The sequence below is a fragment of the Symphalangus syndactylus genome, chromosome 1 (assembly GCF_028878055.3).
Source record: "Symphalangus syndactylus isolate Jambi chromosome 1, NHGRI_mSymSyn1-v2.1_pri, whole genome shotgun sequence".
Classification (NCBI taxonomy): Eukaryota; Metazoa; Chordata; class Mammalia; order Primates; family Hylobatidae; genus Symphalangus; species Symphalangus syndactylus.
In genome coordinates this window covers 106,079,579-106,100,494 of record NC_072423.2, presented here as the reverse complement: position 1 = coordinate 106,100,494, position 20,916 = coordinate 106,079,579, and the positions used below count along the sequence as shown (strand labels likewise).

At 45.2% G+C, this 20,916-nt stretch overlaps 1 protein-coding gene across 5 annotated transcripts in view; it reads left to right on the top strand.

Moving 5' to 3' along the window:
- The window catches only part of CACNA2D3 (calcium voltage-gated channel auxiliary subunit alpha2delta 3), a 959,332-nt gene that overhangs the window by 726,730 nt on the left and 211,686 nt on the right, over window positions 1-20,916 (top strand). For all 5 annotated transcript variants that reach the window (XR_010122405.1, XR_010122406.1, XM_055273813.2 and 2 more), the window contains one exon: window positions 14,628-14,711. Coding sequence is in view for 3 of the 5 variants with exons in the window: in XM_055273813.2 (XP_055129788.1) it covers window positions 14,628-14,711 (84 nt within the window). In the remaining 2 variants the exon portion in view is untranslated. The remainder of the gene's footprint in view (window positions 1-14,627; window positions 14,712-20,916) is intronic.

Genomic DNA, 20,916 nt, shown 5'->3' with positions numbered 1-20,916 from the left:
CTCGGCTCATTGCATTCTCCACCTCCCAGGTTCAAGCAGTTCTCGTGCCTCAGCCTCCTGAGTAGCTGGGATTACAGGCACCTGCCACTATGCCCTGATGACTTTTTGTATTTTAGTAGAAACAGGGTTTCATCATGTTGTCCAGGCTGGTCTCGAACTCCTGAGCTCAGGCAAGCCATCTGTCTCGGCCTCCCAAAGTGCTAGGATTACAGGCGTGAGCCACCGTGCCTGGCCAGGATGATGTATTAAGCTGAGTCCTGGGGAAGGAGAAAAACTGTAGAGACTGGTCCAGGCTGAAGAAATAGTGTGTGCAAAAACCCTAAGGCATGGGGATGGTGAGTATGCTGGGTTCTGGAATCTGTTCACAGATTTAGGCCAGATTTTCAAAGAAGGGTAGGTGACCCAGGTTTTGTTGACAGATTCCTATTTGAGGCTGCATGTCGTGAAGTAGTTGCTGGTACTGCCCCGTTTCCTCCACTCTGCTGTGACCATTCCTGTACGTGTAGCATGGCTCATACCTGACAGCACTTAGGTGAAGGCTTTCTCTGGCTTCTGCAGTCCTTTCTTCTCAGGCATGCAGCAGACAAGACGTGACGAGAAATTAGCATCCCTCAGCCAAAGACTGCCCTTCTCAGGTGGGGTGTCTCTGAGATATGTGTTTTACACTGGCTCCCAGAGTTCCCTGATGGGATTATGCCACAGTTGCCCACAGTGATAACATGCCTGCAGCCTGTTGGCTCCCCTCCCATCTCTGAATCACTTTGCCATGTCCCTGTGGGTATTTTCTGGGAATCCCTGTCAAATAAAAACTTTGCACATGAATCCTGTTCTCGGGGACTTCTGAGAGAATTCAAGCCAAGACACCAGCAGGCTGATATGTCTCTGCAAAAAATTGATTGGCTGTAGAGTAGAGCTTCAAATGCAGTTTTGAGTGCTCTCACATGGGCTTTTACATTAACACCATGGCATTGAGCATGCTTCCCGTTCTATTTTAGGCCCCTAAGCATGTATTCCTAACACACCAGCCTGCTTGGAGAATCCACATTTGCTTGTAGAAGTACCAAGGAGCCTTGGCTTTATGCTATTTATAACTGAGAGTAGTCACTTTAAGGAAATTTGATTTAGAGATAGGATTCTCGGCTGCTTTATTATTTGAAGAAAGGATTTGATGAGGAAAAGGATTTTCTTTTCACTGGACACACTCTGACCTTTGTTCTACTAGATTAATTTCATATCTAGAATGCCCCATCTTGGATGATGAATTAGCAATAAAAACCTCATCAAAATGTAATTACAGGCAAAGTGTTGAGTAATGATCTCTTAAAAATTCCTATAGATTTGTCTGCACCTCCTTTCCCTTGTGGGGGAAATGAGCCTCAGCTGCTAGCTACTAGCCTCAGCTCAGGAATGCAGACCCTAGCCCTGTTGCAAGGCTGGGATGTGAGTGCTGGCTTCTAACATTGCCCAGTGTCATCTAATTGATCAATTGCTTTTCTCCACGTGATTGATGCACATCTTTATATAATTTAAAGGACCATCTCACCAGGGGTAGGAATACACAGGAAGTGGGAGCTCAAGGCAGAATGAAACACTCTTCTCCTCCATCTGTGACAGCCTGCTGGAGGGAGAGTTATTAATTAAAATGTTAACTGCCCAGACAATAGCAGGCAGAACAGCTTGGAGAAAGCCTGAGAAGCAGGCATTGCATTAGAACTTTCATAACTGCAAGTTCCAGGAAAGTTTGTTCCTCCTTAAAATAGGAAACAGAGCCATCTGCCTCTAAGAGGAGACTTGACTGGGCTGCTTAAGTGATGTTGGGTTTTCCCAAAGAGCACATCTTGTTTGTCTCCAGGGAGATGGACTTGACTGAGAGATAACCTAGCCTTACCCTCACTCTTGTTGTGGGCCCTGTAAAACCCTACAGCTGGATCTGACAGCAGAATATCCAAATGATCCCAACTGGGTAAATGCCCACATTCATTTGAATAACTGAAGAATTCAATCATTTGAATGCCAATGATTATTCCTCTGGGAGTTTACATTTTAGAAAGACCTTCCATCTGAATCCCCATGAGAGCATTAAATTGCTATCTAATTAGCAGTCCCAAATTATATATATTTAAAAGATAATTAAAGGTTTGAAGGCTGTTGGAATAACTGGTTATACATTTAAATGAATCACTAGAAATTTGTTGGTAATGTGTGGAGTTTTCTTTTATTTCTTGCTCCCCTCTTTGAAGTTCGGTAGACCCAACCTCGCGGGGTTAAGTCTGGTAGCAGTAAGATAAAGGCAGACGTTTTTAATTACTGCAGCTCAAACCTCCAAATAATTATAAGCAGCTGTCATTTTTACATAATCCTAAATGATAAGACCCAAAGAATGCAAATAAAAATGTTGAGACCATGGGCTTTTTGGCACAATAATTTAATCCCTATCACACCACTGCACTGACCGTTGCACTTCATTGAGGAATGTGCTCTAACCATTATACACTTAGGTGAACTTTCATCATCATGTGATAGGCACATCTATTTCCAAACACATCTCCCAGGTGCCATTTTTACATTCTCTGTGGAGGTTGCTAGGCAAAGGGAAACACTAATACATTTGGAATTTTGAGGCAAAGAAGGAGCTTGGCCAAGCCAGGCAAGGTTTTTGTTGAAAGTTCTTCTCAGCCTCATTTGTCCCTTTCTCCTGGAGATGGAGTCTACCCCATGGGTGCCCCAGTGGCCCCCTCCCTCTATTATGTGGCATGATAGGATTGTCCCTGGGAGCATTTCTTTGGCCTGTTGCTGGGGTTTTTATTGGCTTGGCCACTTCTGTGTGCCAGCTAACCAAGGACAGAAATCCCAAATGACAGACTGACCCACCAGCTCCAACCTTGTAGCCTCTGGGTTCACGTCTTAAATTCCATGCTTTTGATGCCTGTCTGTCTTCCTGGAAGGGCAAGGGCCTCTTGAGGAGCAAGTCAAGGGGACATTTACTGCAGCCACAACAGCTTCTCTCCTTTGAATCCAATGACTATACTACCAAAGTCCGTAAGATCAAGGCAGGCAATTCACCCCAGGCAGAGCTGAAGCCCCACTCTGCAAGAGACAAATTTAGAGCATCAGCTGGAAAGTAGATGCACACACACACACACACACACACGTTCCAAATTAGATCGGCAGCCCAAGGATGCCTCTGCTAAGGAATGCTCAAGCTGGATTTAAATTGGGACTGGGACCTGGCGTGGCAGAAATGTGGCCCAGCAGAAAAGATGGCCCAGTGAGCTAAGCTGGATTCCTTGGGAATGGGAAATAGAAACAGATGCAAGAGGAGAGAAGTCAGACCAAGGGTTTATCTGGAATATTTAGAAGCTGACAGACATCACAGAGTATTTTTACCTCTCCACAGTGAAGAAGTGTAGAGATTTTAGAAATGTATCCTGAATATTAGAACCAGTTAAAATATTCTGATTCTTCCAAATGCCTGCTTCTCCCAAAGGGCCTCTCCTGGAGTTTCTAAGTCTAGCTGCACTCCAGGAAGAGGATCTAGTAGTAACTGGGAGGGGCTGGGACTTTTATCTGACTCCCAGGATTGCTGCAGGTTTTTCATGAATATGGGGTGGACTCCCAAGTTAATGAAGCCCATGTTTATCCAGGCTCAAATACAAATATAAATATTATGTTCGTATATATTTAAAGGGAAGATTCATTTGAGCATTAATGATTTGAAACTCAGCTCTGCTCAGTGTGGAATTCTAGGGGCCTGGTTAATGGTGACCATAGGTCACCTTGCTGTCATCCCCTTCCTGCGTCCTCAGCATACATCTCAAGTAGGCACTGGGCAGTGATTTCAGCTCCAGACTGGGAGGCTCACTGGTGCCTGTTTCTCTATGGAGCAGAGCAGTCTCTGAGGTCAGATTCTGGGGCTGAAATTCATCCAAGCTACTTAACCTTCCTGACCTCAGTTTCCTCCACTGAAAAATGAGAACAAAAAAAATAGTGCCTACTACATGAGACTGATGAGGGTTAAATGAGTTAATGTTCACAAAATGTCTAGAACAGGCCGAAAACATAGGTCATTGTTATGCATGTGTTTATTAAATGACTACATAGACTAATTTGTTCATTCACTCAGTCCACTCATTCGTCACATATTCATGGGATCCTGTTCTTTGCCAGGCACTGTCCTAGGCATGTGGTCCAATGGTGAACATGAAATAGTCTTTTTACCAAAGATGCTTAGGACCTAGTGGGGGAAGCAGGCAAGTAAGCTAATAATTTGCAGTACACTGTGATGGCTGTGGAGATAGGGCCATGGGAAGGCTGAGGAGAGTATGGGAAGGACTTGACCTGACCTACTGGCCAGGTCAGGACAGACTTCCGAGAGGAGTTGAAATCCTGAGGGGTTAGCAGAAATTGACCACGACCCTAAGTTGGAGTGAAGAGAGTTCAGAGCACATGGGGTGGCATGTGCAGAGGCCTGAAGGCAAGAATGATGATGACATTTTTAGCAGCCAGCTCAGTCTAGCTGGGGAGTACAGTGATAGAGGGAGTGGTGAGAAAGAGGCCAGAACAGCAAGCAGAGGCCAAGTCACAGGGACTTGTGGAATTCTGGGCTGTTGGGTGCCATCATCTAGGGCATGAGGAGCTATGAGGGTTCCAGCCAAAGCAGTGATATGATCTGATTTGGGTTGTGAAAGAATCCCTCTGGCTGGACCCTGGAGAGTGGATTGGAAGGGTTAGGGTACAGGCAGGGAGACCGCCTAGGGGATGCTTGCTTGTATCAAAGGCAGAGCTATCACAGTGGCTGACACTAAGCTGACGGCAGGATAGATATGATCCAATTCCAAGAGACATTTTGAAGATAGAAGCAATGGACATGGTAGCTTGATGGGCGCTGCTTGCTTTGCCTGGCTCACTGCCACTTTCTCTGATTATACTCGCCCATTGCAGCTCCTGCCTGTGTTTCCATGGTCACAGGCAAATATAAGACCCAGAGAACTCAGCCTTGCAAGGGACATTTGGCTGTCCTCTGAGTTATGAATCACATCAGAGCTCTCTTGGGTTTATTCAGACCGGCATGCATCCAGAAACATTTTTTAAAAGACATATCACTGTAATTGAGAATCATACACACACAAAATCAAAACAGTATTTTGCTGGATCACCTGTCCAGTGGAGAGGATGGACCGATGATGGACAAGAACCAGCTGAGTTTGGTAGTCGGAACATGGCTGGGGCTTAGAGCATATGTGTACAAAGTGGCCACATGCATATTTATACTGTAAAGCAGAGTATCCTCAGAGGGTTGCAGAACAAGGGCCACCCCAGTTGAGAAAGGAGAGAGACTCAGCTGGAAGGATCTGGGAAATTTCTTTCATGGAAAATGTGGCCACAAAGATGGAGACCTTCATGTCTTTTCTTCCTTCGTAAGTATCTTCAACAATTTTTAGCAGGAAAAGCAAAACAAAATAAAGCTATTAAACCAAGCATCTCCCTAAATGAAATTACACACACACAGACACACACACACACACACACACACCCCTGATGAAGGCTCAGCATTCTGACGTTGGTTGTTGGTTGATGCTATTACAGGCATAAATCAGGTAATGGCAGTTGGCTTGGAAGAAAGAATTTCTTTCCCTCTTGCCTACATCCCTTTATTAACTTCACTTGCAAATTCATTGCCAGCTTCCTGCCCTGCTTGTCGTTTAGCATAAAAACCTGAAGTTGAAGGCTCTCTGTGTTCCTCAGCCATCTCTGAGATGGTGAGACTAGAGTCCACTCCCCAGGGACTAAGTTAAGGGAGAGGCATTGGAAATGGGGTGACAGGATATGAGTCAGTGGGCCCGAACTACTGACCACAGGAGGAAAACCAACAACAGAGAGAACTCCCTCTTCCGTGATGGTTAGCCGCGGCATCGTTCGAAAGTTAACATTTTGTAGTGTTGATGGATACTACTTTGAGATTTTACTTGAGTGAATAAGGAAAGTCAGTGTTTTCGCAGTTTCAAAACTAGAATCAATTAGTTGTCCCTAATTGTACCTCATATTCAAAATGGTCTGACGGATCCACATACCCAAGAGTCTTTTGATATGGTCAACTGCTCAAAGGAATAGTATCAAAGAAAGTTCTGTAAATTTTTTTAAAAGTTACCTGCCAAATGTCACAGACATACTTTCAAATTATAGAGGTCCTCGTTTTCACCCTGGATATTCTAATGACACAGCAGTGTCTGAAAACTTTTATGAACTTGGCTTTGGAAGAAGGCATATATCCATGTTCGGGAACTCAGTGCAGTCCTGTCTGAAATTTATTTCGAGGCTGTCTTGCATCTAACTTTTGTCGAGGAGATTTTAGAGACAGTTTTGTTTGCCTCTCAGTGCTCCAACTCATCAGAGCAGATGCCCCCGGGTGCCCACATGGATCTTTATTTTGCATGCCCGTCTGTGTGTGTTCCTTCCTCTTTGCCGAGGAGCATTCTTTTCTCAATGTCGCTCCTTTACCTACAGCAGAGGTCTGGAGTTGCCACTCTCCCTCCCTGCTTTCAGAGTGCCCTGTTCTCTGTCCCACTGCTGGCACAAAAGGTTCCTCCCAGCTCAACTACTCAGCACTATTTTGATTTTTATGTCTAGCTTGCTGTTACAAGACCAACTGGCTTTTTGAGAATGGGAGCTTAAATCCAGCCTCGGTGTGGTAAGCGTGTTTGACCTACAAAAACGGTGGTGGGCTAAGTCGCCTCCTCCCCACACACAGTGCGGTGTGTGACTCATGGCTACCCAGAGGACACTGATTAAGATAAAGGTCATTCAGGTTTTCAAAGCAGCCTGTTAATTGTTGTTTTTTTTTAAAAAAAAAAAAAAATACCAAAGCTGTTTTAGTTTTACAGCGATCAAAAGGATTTTGTAATCATACTAAGAGAGCACATACAACTTTTCATCTTTGAGATGCTTAAAAACATTAATTAATAAGAGCACAGTACCTTTTAGAAAAAGGAAAGGGCTTGTTGTCTTGACATGCCCCGTTGCCTCCTTCCCACCTTCCTGCTGGTTTTTGACACACCCTCATGACCCTTTTTCCCTGCAGTATATCTGGGCTTCTCATCTTTCCGTGACATGTAAGATTGCATCTCCGAATAGAGGCTCATTGGCATTTTTCTCTTGGCATAATGTCTATGTCATCCCATTGGGCATCTTGTCTAGAGAAGTCTGGGCTACTGGGGAGTCACACATCCAAGGAGACAGCACCATTTTGGTGGAAATCCGAGCTGAAATGATATCCTCCCATACCACAAGTGTTCCCTGAGGCCCTGAGATGGATATTGGTGAAATTAAGTAAGATAGGCATCAGCATATTGCTGCTTAACTCACTGCAGCCACTCAGTTTATTGTAGGTGTTCTTCTTTTTTTTTTTTTTTCCAAGACAGTCTCTCTCTGTCGCCCAGGCTGGAGTGCAGTGGCGTGATCTCAGCTCACTGTAACCTCTGCCTCCCAGTTTCAAGTAATTTTTGTGCCTCAACCTCCAGAGTAGCTAGGACTACGGCACACACCACTGTGTTCAGCTAATTTTTGTGTTTTTTGGTAGAGATGGGTTTTTGCCATGTTGGCCAGGCTGTTCTGAAACTCCGGACCCTCCTCAGCCTCCGAAAGTGCTGGGATTATAGGCGTGAGCCACTGTGCCTGGCCTTGGCCTAGGTGTTCTTAATCTGACACTGCTTCTCCTATCCCTGGCCACCAAGCTCAGTTTCAAGGCAGGCCAAATGAGTCAGCTGGTAACAGAGACAGGACCGGCTAGTGGGATTTGACTGCCAATGTGATTCTGTGACTGTTAATGGGTCTTCTGGGTCCAGTCCCATCAGCAGTTGCCACCTGAACCAAGGGCCTGCATTAGCCAGGAGAAGAGCACCTCAGGTGAGGCAGTGCCGAGGGCCGGTGACCACCAGACTACAAGCTCAGAAACGAGGTTGGGCTGGCTGCACCACGATGCCACTGCCTGTCAGCCATGTCACCATGTGACCCACCCTTCCTGGGTGCTGCGTTTTCCCAACTCTGAAGCAGTTATCCCTCACATGGGAGTTGTGAAAATGAAACGAGACACGTACCGCCGTTAGCACAGAGCCTGGCACCAGAAACATTCACCCTCGTGACGAATGATGGGAAGTGCAGGGGGAAACTGCCCAGCGGGGGAATAATCAATTTTTTATTCTTTTCTAAAGGCAGTCACTTGGAAAGCGGAACAAGATTAGTTACTACATTTTATAAATTCTTTTTTAGGAAAACAATGAACTTTGAAAAGTGAAAACAGTAACTGATTCGAAGTACTTTTACCCTTTGGGAAAGAGAGCAGAATGGCAGGTGCCGACGCCGCTATGGTGTTAGTAAGGGCAATATACTTTTCACTTTGTATACTTTTCACAACAATGAGCAGTTATTACGTGGATAAGAGGGAGAAAGTAAGGAAACAACAAACGCTCAAAGTACTTAGATTGTAACGCTCTCAAAGTATTTAGATTGTGACTTCGTGACCCCCCCACCCCGTTCCCGCTACTGATCCGCAAGGGAGGAGGGGCTGACTGGGGCTGCCTTTCTCCGGGGCCACCTCCTCTGAGTCTGTTGCAACCAGAGGCCTTGATGTGCAGCTGGCAACATGGAATCAAAGGGGAGGAGGCCCTCACTCTGCCACAGGCCCCCCGGCCTTGACCTTGAGACAAATCAGCACCAAGTCAGGTCGAACAGCCTCCTTAAAGGAATAGGGCTATTTATAAACAAGATACTATTGTGAACTCCCTTTACCTGTGAAGGAACTTCCTCCCTAGGGGTGCGCTGCATGGGGGCAGGGGCTGCTGCATCTCATCAATCAGTATCAGCCGTTGGTACTGGCCGAATGGGTGTGTTTTCAGGCCATATTTATTAAGACACAGGATGTGCTGGGCTCCTTGCTAAACCATGTTTATACCCATTTGCTTCTTAGTGCAGCCCTGTAAGCTGAGTGCCCATACTTCCATCTTACAGATGCGGAAAATGAGTCACAGAGACATGCACACCTAGCCCCAGACCACACAGCATGTAGAACTGATTAGAATCAGAGTCTGACTCCAGGATCCTGCCTTTAAGCACCCTTCTAAATGGGTTCCCTTGATGAAGCCTGATTCACTGGTAGTGAATTGGGATCAACAACATGAGGGTGGGAGCTCATTCTCCCTGGGTGCCTTTTCCATGCCCTCCAAGGCTTGCCCAGGCCTGGCACAGAGCCTGGGAAATATTAGGTGTCCAACAGCCTGGGAAATATTAGGTGTCCAACAGTAGGTGAACAAATGAGCGAATGAGGGAAAGAATGGATGAGTGAGTGAAGGAATGAAGTGCCCTGTGGCCATTGTTCCTTATCTCTTGCATACGGAGGAGTAAGGCGTACCTACCTCCCTTCTCCTGAAATGGTCCCTTGAGCCTTGGGGAGAAGAGAAGACACAGGGCTTCAGAGGAAGTGGTAAAGGTCTTCACCAGCTGAGGACCACGGCTGCCTGGGAGAGAAACATCTGCCCCAGATAATCGCTGGCTGTCAGCCCTCGGTCACGCCCCATGTCCAGATGGCATTAGCTTTGGGCAAAGTTTCTTCCTCTGCAGTTGGGGATCTCCCACCCCCATCCCCTTCCTTCCTGTTGGCAGCATGGAGTGGCACATACAGATTATCAATTATTAGCACACACAATATTTGTTCCACAGAGGCTGCATGGATGTGTACAGCTGATTTCCTCTGGCCTTTCCCAGAACACAGAAAGAGCAAAGGGGTTCTGTTTTATTTAAATCAACATGGCCATCACCTTGGCGCAGCCCATTGTGCTTCCAAAGTCAGTCTGTAGGTAACACAAAAGGGTGCTGGTATCCAGACCATTAAATACGGCCAGGAAGGCTCTGTGCTGCAGGCAAGTCCTCGTTCCAGCTTGCTCCTCGGATGAGTGCCCTCTCGTCCCATCCTGCTAGGCCAAGGGCTTGTTTGTGTGTTCCCCACATCTGGCCTTTATTTGAAACTCCACCTCAAAGTATTTCATAGCATAGAATATCTTTCCTTATTAAATTCTCCCCCACAGATTTTTTTCATAAAACAGGCACCAAAAACTACAAACCTACCTGTGGCTCTCAAAGTATCTGTTTATAAACCTTTGGAAACCGTTTGCAATTAGTTAATCACATTTTCAAAGGAAGTTACAGATTATAGATACACTAACAAATGCCATACACGATGCTTAGGCCCCGGTAACCAACTCCTCACGCAGAAGAAGAAGAAGTCATGGAGCCGAGGGACCTGGGATTTGTCCCCTTTTAAAACTGCGTGGGAGAAGGGAGATTGGGCATGGGAGTTGGACATTTGAGAATTTAGTTTTTTTTCTGTCACTCATGGGGGTGAGGGGCGAGGGGGAGTGGGCAAAGAGAGATCAACTGTGCCCAAACACAGTCGTGTATCTTGGAAAGTAGTGAGGCATTTTATAAGTCACATGTTCCTCAATAATCATGGAAGCACCAATGTTTGTAAATACTTCACATAACATGTACTTTAAAAGCCATTCATTTGAAAAAAAAAAAAAAAAGGCACTAAATATATACAAGTTGGAATTCTGTTGACTACTCAATGCTTAAGATCTAAGCCAGCTTTAAAAAAAATAAAAAGGCCTTTAAAAGGGAAGGGGGATAATATGGAGATAAAGTATTGATACATGAAACATCTAAGGATTTCAGGTACAGCCTGATCCAGGTGCACACACCACATTTTCAGGACTCTCTTCATATCTTTTCTCTGCTTTCCCTGCACTGGCTTCAAGCCCAGGAATCTCCAAGTAGTGGCAGAGATGGCCATGAGCTGTTCCAAGCTCCCATCCTGGCACCTTAGCAACACCTCTTTTCCTGGATAAATCCAGGAATGCATCCCACATTGAATCTCTTGAATCTCATTTGAATTTGCGTGGGTTATGTACCCACCTCTGAACCAGTGACATCCTGGAAAGATGTGGGCCTCCCCCACTGATCAGGCCACATGAAGGATGGTTGTGCCTTCACTAGAATTATGCTTAATGGGAGTGGTGCCCAAGGAGTTCCCTACAGGAAAACCGAGATGATTAACCTGGAAAACATGGGGAATGGGTGGTGGCAGGCCAAAGCATGGGAACCTTCCTAATGGAGCGCCACTCTCTGGCCTTTTAATGTAGTTTCTTAGTAGGGGAAAAGAGGTAGGTGGATTTAGGCTTAGTACGTTAGAGTTGTCTGATAGCTCTTGGCCTGTTATATCTATGCAACAGCCCCACTGACTTTCCCTTTTCTCACTCAAATTAATCACTCAGCTGCATGACTGTTTATATTCTAAAGGAGCTTATTCTCTAAAAAAGACCCCAATGAAAAGTGTTGCAGACCCATTTGACATACCTGGCTAAGCAGACATTGTAGAAGGGCATTCTTAAACAGTGTTCCGGAGGAAGTATCCCTACCCCCCATCTGTGTCTTGCCATGAAATTAGACTATAGAGACTTGCTGGAATATGGTGGCTCATGGGCTAGTATGATGGGAAATCTTTTATTCCATCACTCTCTAATCATTCCAAGTATCTTGAATACCTTTTTGGTGAAATGTACTGTATTTATTGAGAGATTATAAAAAACGAGTAAAGACATTTGGGGTGGATCAGAAGTCAAGAATTCCCTGCTGATTCCACCTTTGCCAAATACCATCTAAAATGACTTGGGTTCTTTAGCACAAGTATGAATTTTTCTGCCAGGGGAGTCTTCAGTTCAAACTTGTAAGCTGCACACCAAGTAGAGACATATGAATGTGATTGTCTGACACCGTCATAGTCAACAAACAGCTTCTGTCTGCCTGTGGTGTGCAGAATGCTGACCAGTAAAATTATTCAATGGTCTTCATTTCAGGAAAATGAGATATTAGCCAATTTTATTCAATGAGCCTGTGTCATTCCACGAAATGCATGACCCTCAGGAATCTTGCTAGCTAGATATTAAAAGATTTTACTGTGTCTGGGAATGTGTTTGCCATTTTACATACAATATTTCATTTAATACTCTCAACCTTTCTTTGCCATGGAGGTACTATTGTTTTTACCCATTTTGCAACTGACGAAGGAAGCTTGGAGTAGCTGGATACCTGGCTTAGGATCACACACCCAATGTGATGTGAGTGGTGTGACACAGCAGAGCCACTGTGATCTTCTCCTCTGAAAAAGACACATGGACACTTTTTTTGAGGACGAAGGAACATTTGTTGCTCTGGAGCTTGTAGTCTTTTTTCAAAGCTCTTTAACAGTGGTTGAAATAACATGAGTCTTAGACATGAAAATTTAGACAGGGGCTGGTGGTGGGTGGGGTGTCCTCTACCATACTAGCTATGCGATCTTATTTAACTTGTGATTTAATTTATTTAACTTGTGAGAACCTGTTTTCCCAAATGCATTATGGGCAATAAATTGACCTTAAAGAAGCAGAATTAAGAAGGATAAACTACAAGTAAGTCCTTGGGAAAGAATGAAGCACTGTTTAATTGACTTTGTATCTTTAGTGCCTTGCACTTAGTAGGTGTACAATAAATGTGCATTGAATAAATGAATAAAGAAGCACTTTGAAGTGACCAAAGAAAGAACTTCCTCAAAATAGACAGTTTAGATCCAGCATCAGGCTACCCAAGAAATTATGAAAGTTCTGCCTGTGAAGTTCAGGATCTGGGCTGTGTGAGTTTCTGGGATACCTGATAGTTCTCAGTAATGGTTCTTAGGTAACAGAGGTCCAGAATGACTGTCTGACTCTGAGTCCTCAGGGGGACACAACTATCCCTCCCCCGCACTCCTCCACACTGAGGGGCAAGGCACCGCTGCTGACAACTCCGGTTGACCTCGTTCCTCTTCTTTCTGTTCAGCCCAAGACTGTATCTCACAAGGACCAGGGCTTCCATGCACACAGGAACTTTACTTAACAAGATCCAACTGCTAATCTGCTATTGTTTACAGCAGCTTCTGAGGGAACCACTTTCCTTCCCCTTCATCTGGAGTGGATCTGATGTCATAAAACTGACCGTGAATGTCTGTTAATTGAAAACCTAAGAGTAGTGGGGTGGGCTCCCCATTGATCAGGGTGGTAAAAGCCCACTGGCCATAGGAGGCTAGGCACCATCCTAGGTAGTGGTGAGGAGGGGGAGTCTCCAGAGAGGTCGCAGAGTTCCTGAAATGCAGTTGGCAGGTAAGAAAAGAGTGCATGCGCGGACACTTGGCCCTGTTTGGCGCCACAGTGGTGCAAGATCAACCCCTTCTGGCCCTCCCCTCATCCCACTGGGGGTCAGTTTACACTTGTCTGGTTCAGCATATGGGTGGCAGTTTTCTCCTTCATGCCCAGTGTGGCCTCAGCACCTGTCCCCATAGTAGCTGATCAGTGTCCAAAATGGCAACCTATGGTTTTGGGGTCTTAAAACACTTAGACTGACCCTGTATCTCACTTAGAACCTTCCAATTAAATCAAAAGGTGACCAAGCTGGAGAGAAAAGTGAAAAAGAAAGCAGTATACGTGCATATATATTTTTCCAATGTGCCATTAACCGTATCTGATGAACGTGTAAAGGGGTTGCTAATCCTTAGCCTGCAGCAGAGGGCAGACTTTCCTACATTATAAACACCCCACAACCAGCATCAAAGGCCTCAAGATACAAGAATGTCCAGACACAAGAACATCCGGTCGATAAAATGGTAGGCTTGCAGGGTGACTAACACCAGTGATTTAGGGGAGAAAACTGAAACCACTTCCCCAGTTATTCATGCACTCATCAGCTTTTCCGGAGAAGTGCCCTAACAGCCATTACATCCGGCTGTGATTCCCAGTACCCTCGTCTACTCCAGGTAAAGGAGCCATGCTTAGTTCAGTACTGCTGTGGCCAGTGTGACAGCAAATAGATGGTTCTGTGTGTCTGCAAAATGCCACCAGCATGCTGAGCCGAACCCCAGCTGTGGAGATCAGTGCTTTTGCTTCCTAGTTAAGGAGTACGGGTAGGTTTGAGACAAAAGGTAGAAGAGGGAGAATTATAAAGTATAGGGGGATATGACTAGATTTTTTTGGTAAATGTAAATAAGAAGCCCTTTCTTGTATCACGGATTGAGTTTTAGCAGCTTTGGGATACACACACACACACACACACACACACACACAGACACACACACACCCACACCATTCAATGGAAAGACAAATCCAGCTGCTAACTAATCTGCTATCGTTTACAGAATTTACATTGTTTACATGTATATCATGTATGTGTATACACACACACACACACACACACACACACACACCATTCAAGGAGGGGACAAATTTTCCTTTGCATCTGGTGTTTTGGAAACCAAGAAGTCTACAAGGTAAATTCATATCAAGCAAAGGGTTAACTTTTCTACTCCCAACTTCAAGCAAATGTTTAGAGGCATCTGACCTTGGCTTTCCTGTCATTAAAAGTCCCTAGGACTGTCACCCTGCTGGGCTTCTCACCCTCATTGGTCCACTCCCAAGCCCTGTCCGTGAAACAGGACTTGGGAAGGTAAAGATTGCCCTGGCTGATGACTTCACGGACTTTTGTTTTTCTTTTCTGTTTCTTCTTCCCCTTGCTAGTATGAAGAAGGAAAAAAGCGAAGGAAACCTAACTATAGTAGCGTTGACCTCTCTGAGGTGGAGTGGGAAGACCGAGATGACGTGGTAAGTGATTTGTTTTCAGGCCTCGTGGAGAAGGAGCTGCATTGTACCCACTTCTGTACCTGGGGGAGATCCCAGGAGTTGGCCAAGAGGCCCACTGAAGGGACACCTGGCTACCAGAGGGACGTGGAGACAATGGGCCTTTGTACCGTGTGTGGAGTTTTATAACTCTTCAGCCGGTCAGTCGGACCAGTTGCAGACAGGCCAGCCACCCCAGCTGCTTGTGCAGTCTACTAAAACCATCCCCTGGCGGATGCTGGTCCCCTCTGCAGCTGATGACTCCAGCCTTCTTCCCAGTACAGTGGATGGCCCCTGACATCTTCAGTGGAACCTGGCTGGGCAACAGCAGGCTCTGCCTGGTGCAAAGTCAGGGTGCCTGCAGGCCAAGCAGGCAAGTTCCTGGGCAGCAAGAGTTCACCTGTCAGGACCGCCTTGGCACAGCCCTTGTTTTCAGAGTGCAGCCCAGGGCTCTGCAGGCTCACTTTTCTCCTGCTTGGTTGGCTACCCATTTCCTGTACCTTCCCGGCCTTTCATTCTGCTCTGGCCTTGCTGCAGTTGCACCCCATGCTTTTTCCCCACGTAGATTCAGCCTGTGGTGCTCTATCAAAACCTCTCCTTATACCCACGACTTAACCCTGTCAGGTCTTCTTGGTACTTCCTCAATAAATCAGATTTGTTAGACACGGCTGCCTTTGTGTGAATCCAGGTGGACTCTCCTTAATTAAATCATAACTTCCCAGGTGTTTCCATCTGGGTCCCTACTCTTCACTTTTTCTTAGAGTGTCTCTGTGCTGAGGCCACGTTTCTCTGCCCTACCCTCCCAGATTCGTCTGGGGTCCTTTCTTAAGTTCCGCTGTTGAGTTAGCATTGTTTCCATCTCTCACTGCATCCTGCTCTCCAAAGGGATGCTGAGGAGAACCATTTGAAAGCCCAGACTGGGTTCTCATGCCTTCCAGAGCATGGGGCCAGCATCACGGTGCTTCCGCTGCAGCTTTCCTTCTTTCCACACCCTCTGTACTTTGTCACCAGCTCAACTAGCATAAATCTCTCATTTTCATCCTTGCCTGTAAAATGCGGGAGCCATACCTGTTTTAGAAATTTAACCTCTTTTCTTCTTCATCTGCACTAAGTCTACTTAAACCCAAGTTTAGGCAAAATAACTTTGCCATTTGATAAAAGCTCCTTCCTCCTCCACACCCTTTTCCCCGCAAGCCAATGAGCTGACATAGTGTCAGCTCAATAGCATGGTCGAGTTTTCTGTCTTCTTATTCCTTAAACACTGTCACAAGGATCCAGTCAGTTCTTAGGATTGTCCTGCACCTAATGTGCCCACCCTGGCTTAGTGCAACTGTGAGGAGTGCCGCTCAGGTGTTAGACTCCTGCCAGGTTCAAATCCCACCTTCACTGCTTGCCGGATGTTTGTCTTGGGTGGGTGATTATTCCTCTCTAGACTTCAGTTTTATTTTGTGTTCTTTGTTTTATTTTTCCCCAAGAAAATGAGTGTGATGGCAGTTCTCCCCATCTCATAGAGCTGTTCTGAGGATTAAATGGATTAATAGATTGAAAAACAGAGAAGTACTTGCACCGTTCTGGGGAGTAAGTAAGCATTCTACAAGTGGTAGCCATTGTTAGTATTATTCTTACCTCATCAGTCCTCAGGGGACCCTGTCATGAACGAATGTCCTGTGGATTTACTGTTGCTATGAATCTTCGGAGGGGACTTTCCATTGTTGCCCTTCCTCTTCCTTCTTCACTTTATCTGTTGATTTATTTTTGTTTGTTTGCTTGTTTGTGACCTCAGTGAGTTGTCTCCCTTTTTGCATGCTACTTGAACAGATGTATGACTCAGCTCACTCCAGCCATCACCTGTGTCCCAGCTAATTTTCAGTGAGCAAATGTCTCCTTTAGTAATCACAGTTTGGGAACACTTTGTATCTCCTTATCCTGCTTTCCTTTCTCATTGGAGCTGCAGGCATCGGATTCGCAGCCTCACGTGTGTGTTCTTCACCTCCACGTGACTCCTAGGACTGCGTTCTGTCTGTCCAACTTCAGAGTTCCCACGTCTCAAGCAAGTCCAGTGGTTTTGTGCTGCACAAATTGGTCTCTGGTTATGTCTTTGGTCTGAGTCTCTTATCTTGTCGCCTTGGAGTATGGTGCATTTGAAATGTGAATTCCTTCTCTATCAACATATTTGACTTGGGAAAACCCAAACCACCATTTCTCTCCTGGGGAATTGCACGTCACTAATTGGAGAATTCTGGAATCTATAGAAAGTGTCATTGTGAAGTCTGCACAAAATCTCACGTATCCATGTGCTGGGCCTTGGGGTTTGCACCTGAGTAGCAGAGGACAGGGTTTAGGTCGAAATCTAGAAAAGACCATGTAAACACAGCCTACTGAGGAAGAAGCAGTAGAGTCTGCCCGGATGCAGAGAACTTCTTGGAAGGTAAGTTCTACTTCTCTAGGAAGTAGGCTCCTGAATTTAACAACCACAGTTATAACCTGCATACTTCCAAAAATGAAGTAAGTTCATATATACTGTTAAAATGCATATAAAATAGACTGGCTAAAATTTTAAAAAAAAGAACAATTTAAAACTTTATAGTAGTATGAGCAGGACTTCTGTCCCACTCTGCAGGATGAGTTAGGCATCAGGGCAGGAATACAATAAGTAGGGCAGATCTTTGGAGGACCCATGTGCCAGCAGGGGATTTTGAGACATGCATAGCCCAGTCTGAATCTCCAGTGTAGATCCCCTCTGGGAAGGGAAAATTATCTTAAAAATAGCGTTTATCCTTTGGTTATAAATTCTAAGAGATGGCACAAGGAATTGAGGGTGATTCTTTTGTTTTGTTCCTATTAACTTCCAGTCATTCCCAAGCTTTCCACATTGAATGTGATTATATCTGTTAATAGAAAAAAACTCATAAAAATAATAATAACTGCCATATATTAGCTCTTCCTATACACCAGTATCATTCTAAGTGATATACCTGAGTGAACTTATTTATTTCTCACAGTGAACCTATGAAATGGGTGTTTTTGTTATCTCCATTTTACAGGTGAGGAAACTGAGGCAGAGAATGGCTGTAATGGCCTAATGACATAGAATGTGGATTCCAACTCAGGCAGCCTGGCCCACAGAACTGTGCTCTTGACACTTGCATATTCCATGGAGAGAGCCCTTAAGTCCTTGAGTCCAGGAGTCCTTGAAGACTCTTATTTCAGTGACACATAGTATATGGGTTATCCTCCTCTGGGGGTGCAGAAAAGATGGGGAGTGCCTTGCACATAGTAGCTGCTAAACAGATGTTTGTGTGCATGGTATTGTTGTGAATACTGCCCCATAGATGCTACTTTGAATCTAACTACAATCCCTTCTGTTGTGGTATAAGCCTTTTTTCTCCTACTACCCTCTAGGCAACTACATTGCTTCATACCCATGATGACTCTGATGGAAAATTTCTCTGGAGTCTTTTTTGCCAGAAGCCCTACAAGGCAAAAAAGCCTTTTTCCTGGGGCATATTTCTGAGACCTTAGTCCATTTATTTGATTCTTTTTTATACCCTCCCCAGAGTGTCTCTCCAGCTCATGCTTGAGCTCTGGACACCCAAACTAAGCACAACACTCCCCCACCCCCTCCAAACCCAGACTGACACATAGGGGAGGAGGAAGAGAGAGAGAATGTTATACAGGTTCTCCATGCCCAAGTCTGTTTTCCTACGCTGGTTGAATGCTTGCTTGGGAATGACAGGCCTGTTTATCCACTGTGTCTCCCTTCCTCTTTAAACTGCCAGCTTCTCCATGGTTGCATGTCATTAGGGGCTTAGAAATGCAGGCTGCCTGTGCACCAGAAAAGGTGAGGCTCACATTCTAATGTGGACAATGAGCCACCATTAGGAGCACGAGCTGTCATTCCATAATCATACCCACAACTGAAGGTGGCCAGTGAATCTCTGGGGAAAGCTTCCTTAATGAGCTGTAACATGGCCGGTCAGAGTAGCAGGCTAACAATGAAGCAGGAAACATGGCTTCCAGCTGTAACGAGGTTGGCAGGAAAGTGGGTGCTTTGAGTGGTTATCCAAGTAGCTTCAGCTTCAGCACTGCTGAAGAGAGACAGATTCACCAGGGGCTCTGGAGAAGCACATCTGAACTGGACAATGCAGGGCCCTGGGGAAAGGGTGATTCCTAGAGAGCGGAGAGGCTGATCACTGTCGCCAGATGAGTATTTTCAGCTTGAGGAGATTTTACCTTTTATTTTATTGAGTACGCTGTGGTACAAGCTGCTTTAATGTCCACTGCATTACCACACTTGCAGATGCTTGATATCTGATATGGAAAAATCAAGGTATGCCACTGATGTTTTAATTTGCCTTTCTCTGACTATGTGTTAAGTTGAACAGCTGCACATGGGGTTTTTAATGACTACATAATATGCTAACATATGGGCACATCAAAACTTGTTTGGAAATTTTCCTCTGCCAGGCCGTTTGCGTTTTTCCAGTTGTTCACTGTTGTAAATCCAGGCAGTGGCAAGTTCAAAGCAGTGAACATCACGCCCTCCCCGCCCTAGGTGGGGACTGATTGCATTGCTCTTCCCCATCACTTCGGCCTGTGCTTAGGACTCCTCTGCTGTCTTACAACCTAGGGGTGCCACTCACTGTGATTCTGGGCAAGTTGCTCCACTTCTCAAGCTGCAGCCTCCTAAGATAAAAAAGTGACATTTCTAGAATGTTCCAGCCTCACAATGCTGTATTCTCACAGGACAGCCTATTAAGTAATCAAACTCCCTTTCCTCCTCTGGCAAAGAGAACAGGAAACCACCTTCCCGTCAACCCTAGATCTTCTACTTAGAGCTTGTATAAGAGTCTGCCAGGAAGTTAGGACCTCAGACTATGACATGGTCAATTTTTAAAACATTTTATTTGGTTTTTAAAAAGCTCAGAAATAATATATGATTTTTATATTAATGCTATAAAATATTTAATGTTGTCTAAGTGCTTTCTCTTCTGATTTGGGAAGCAGAGGTTAAGAGCACGGGCTCAAGAGGCAGAGGCCTCGTTACCCTGGGCAAACTTCTTATCTGTGCCTATTTCTCCACCTGTAAAATGGAGATAATAACAGCACCTCAGAAGATAAGTTTGAGGGGTTTAAAATCTGTACCTGACACACAGTAAGAGCTCAGTAAGAGTTCAGTAAACAGTGTCTCTCAGTAGTATCTGAATTTCATAGGAATCTGATGACCTCCATTTTTATAGCACCTGACAGGATCCCTGGGGTCTGGGAGTCCTCACTCATGAACACTTTAGACAGATGAATGAAACAGGAAGAAAGTTAGCCACAGAGAGGTCATGGGACAGCTGGCTTATGTCAGTGGCAAAACTTGAACATTGATATCGTGGTTTACCTCTTTACCTGGGGCTGTCTCCTTTTCGGTCTATGCAAACCTACAGGCAGTTAAGAGCAGCAATTTTCAATGTGGGCAGTTGGAGGAGAGGTCACAAAATCCATTTAGTGGTTCATGAGCAACCTAGCAATGAAATCTACTAAAATAGGAGATAGAGAGGGGCTCATCAGAGTAAGATGTATTTCTTTTTTTTTTTTTTTTTTTTTTTTTTTTTTTTTTTTTTTGAGACGGAGTCTTGCTCTGTTGCCCAGGCTGGAGTGCAGTGGCGCGATCTCGGCTCACTGCAAACTCCGCCTCCCGGGTTCACGCCATTCTCCTGCCTCAGCCTCTCCGAGTAGCTGGGACTACAGGCGCCCACCACCACGCCCGGCTAATTTTTTGTATCTTTAGTAGAGACGGGGTTTCACCGTGGTCTCGATCTCCTGACCTTGTGATCCGCCCGCCTCGGCCTCCCAAAGTGCTGGGATTACAAGCGTGTTATTTCTTACATGGCTCAAAGTCAAAAAAGTTTGGAAAACATTGAGCTTGGGCATCTGCCTCAAGCAAACTCAAGTCCAAATCCTGACGCCTTAAGCTACTGAAAGGTGTCTGACACTAAGTGAAAATGAAGAAGATGGTAATGAGGATGACGATGATACAGATGCTGTTGACTGTGGTGTTGATGATGATGGAGGATAGCTAGCATGTATTGAGTACTTAGGAGGCACCAGGCACTCTTCTAAATATCGACTCGTCAGTCTTCACTACAACTTAATGAGATGGGTGCTGGCATTAGTTCCATTTTTCAGAAGAGGAAACTGA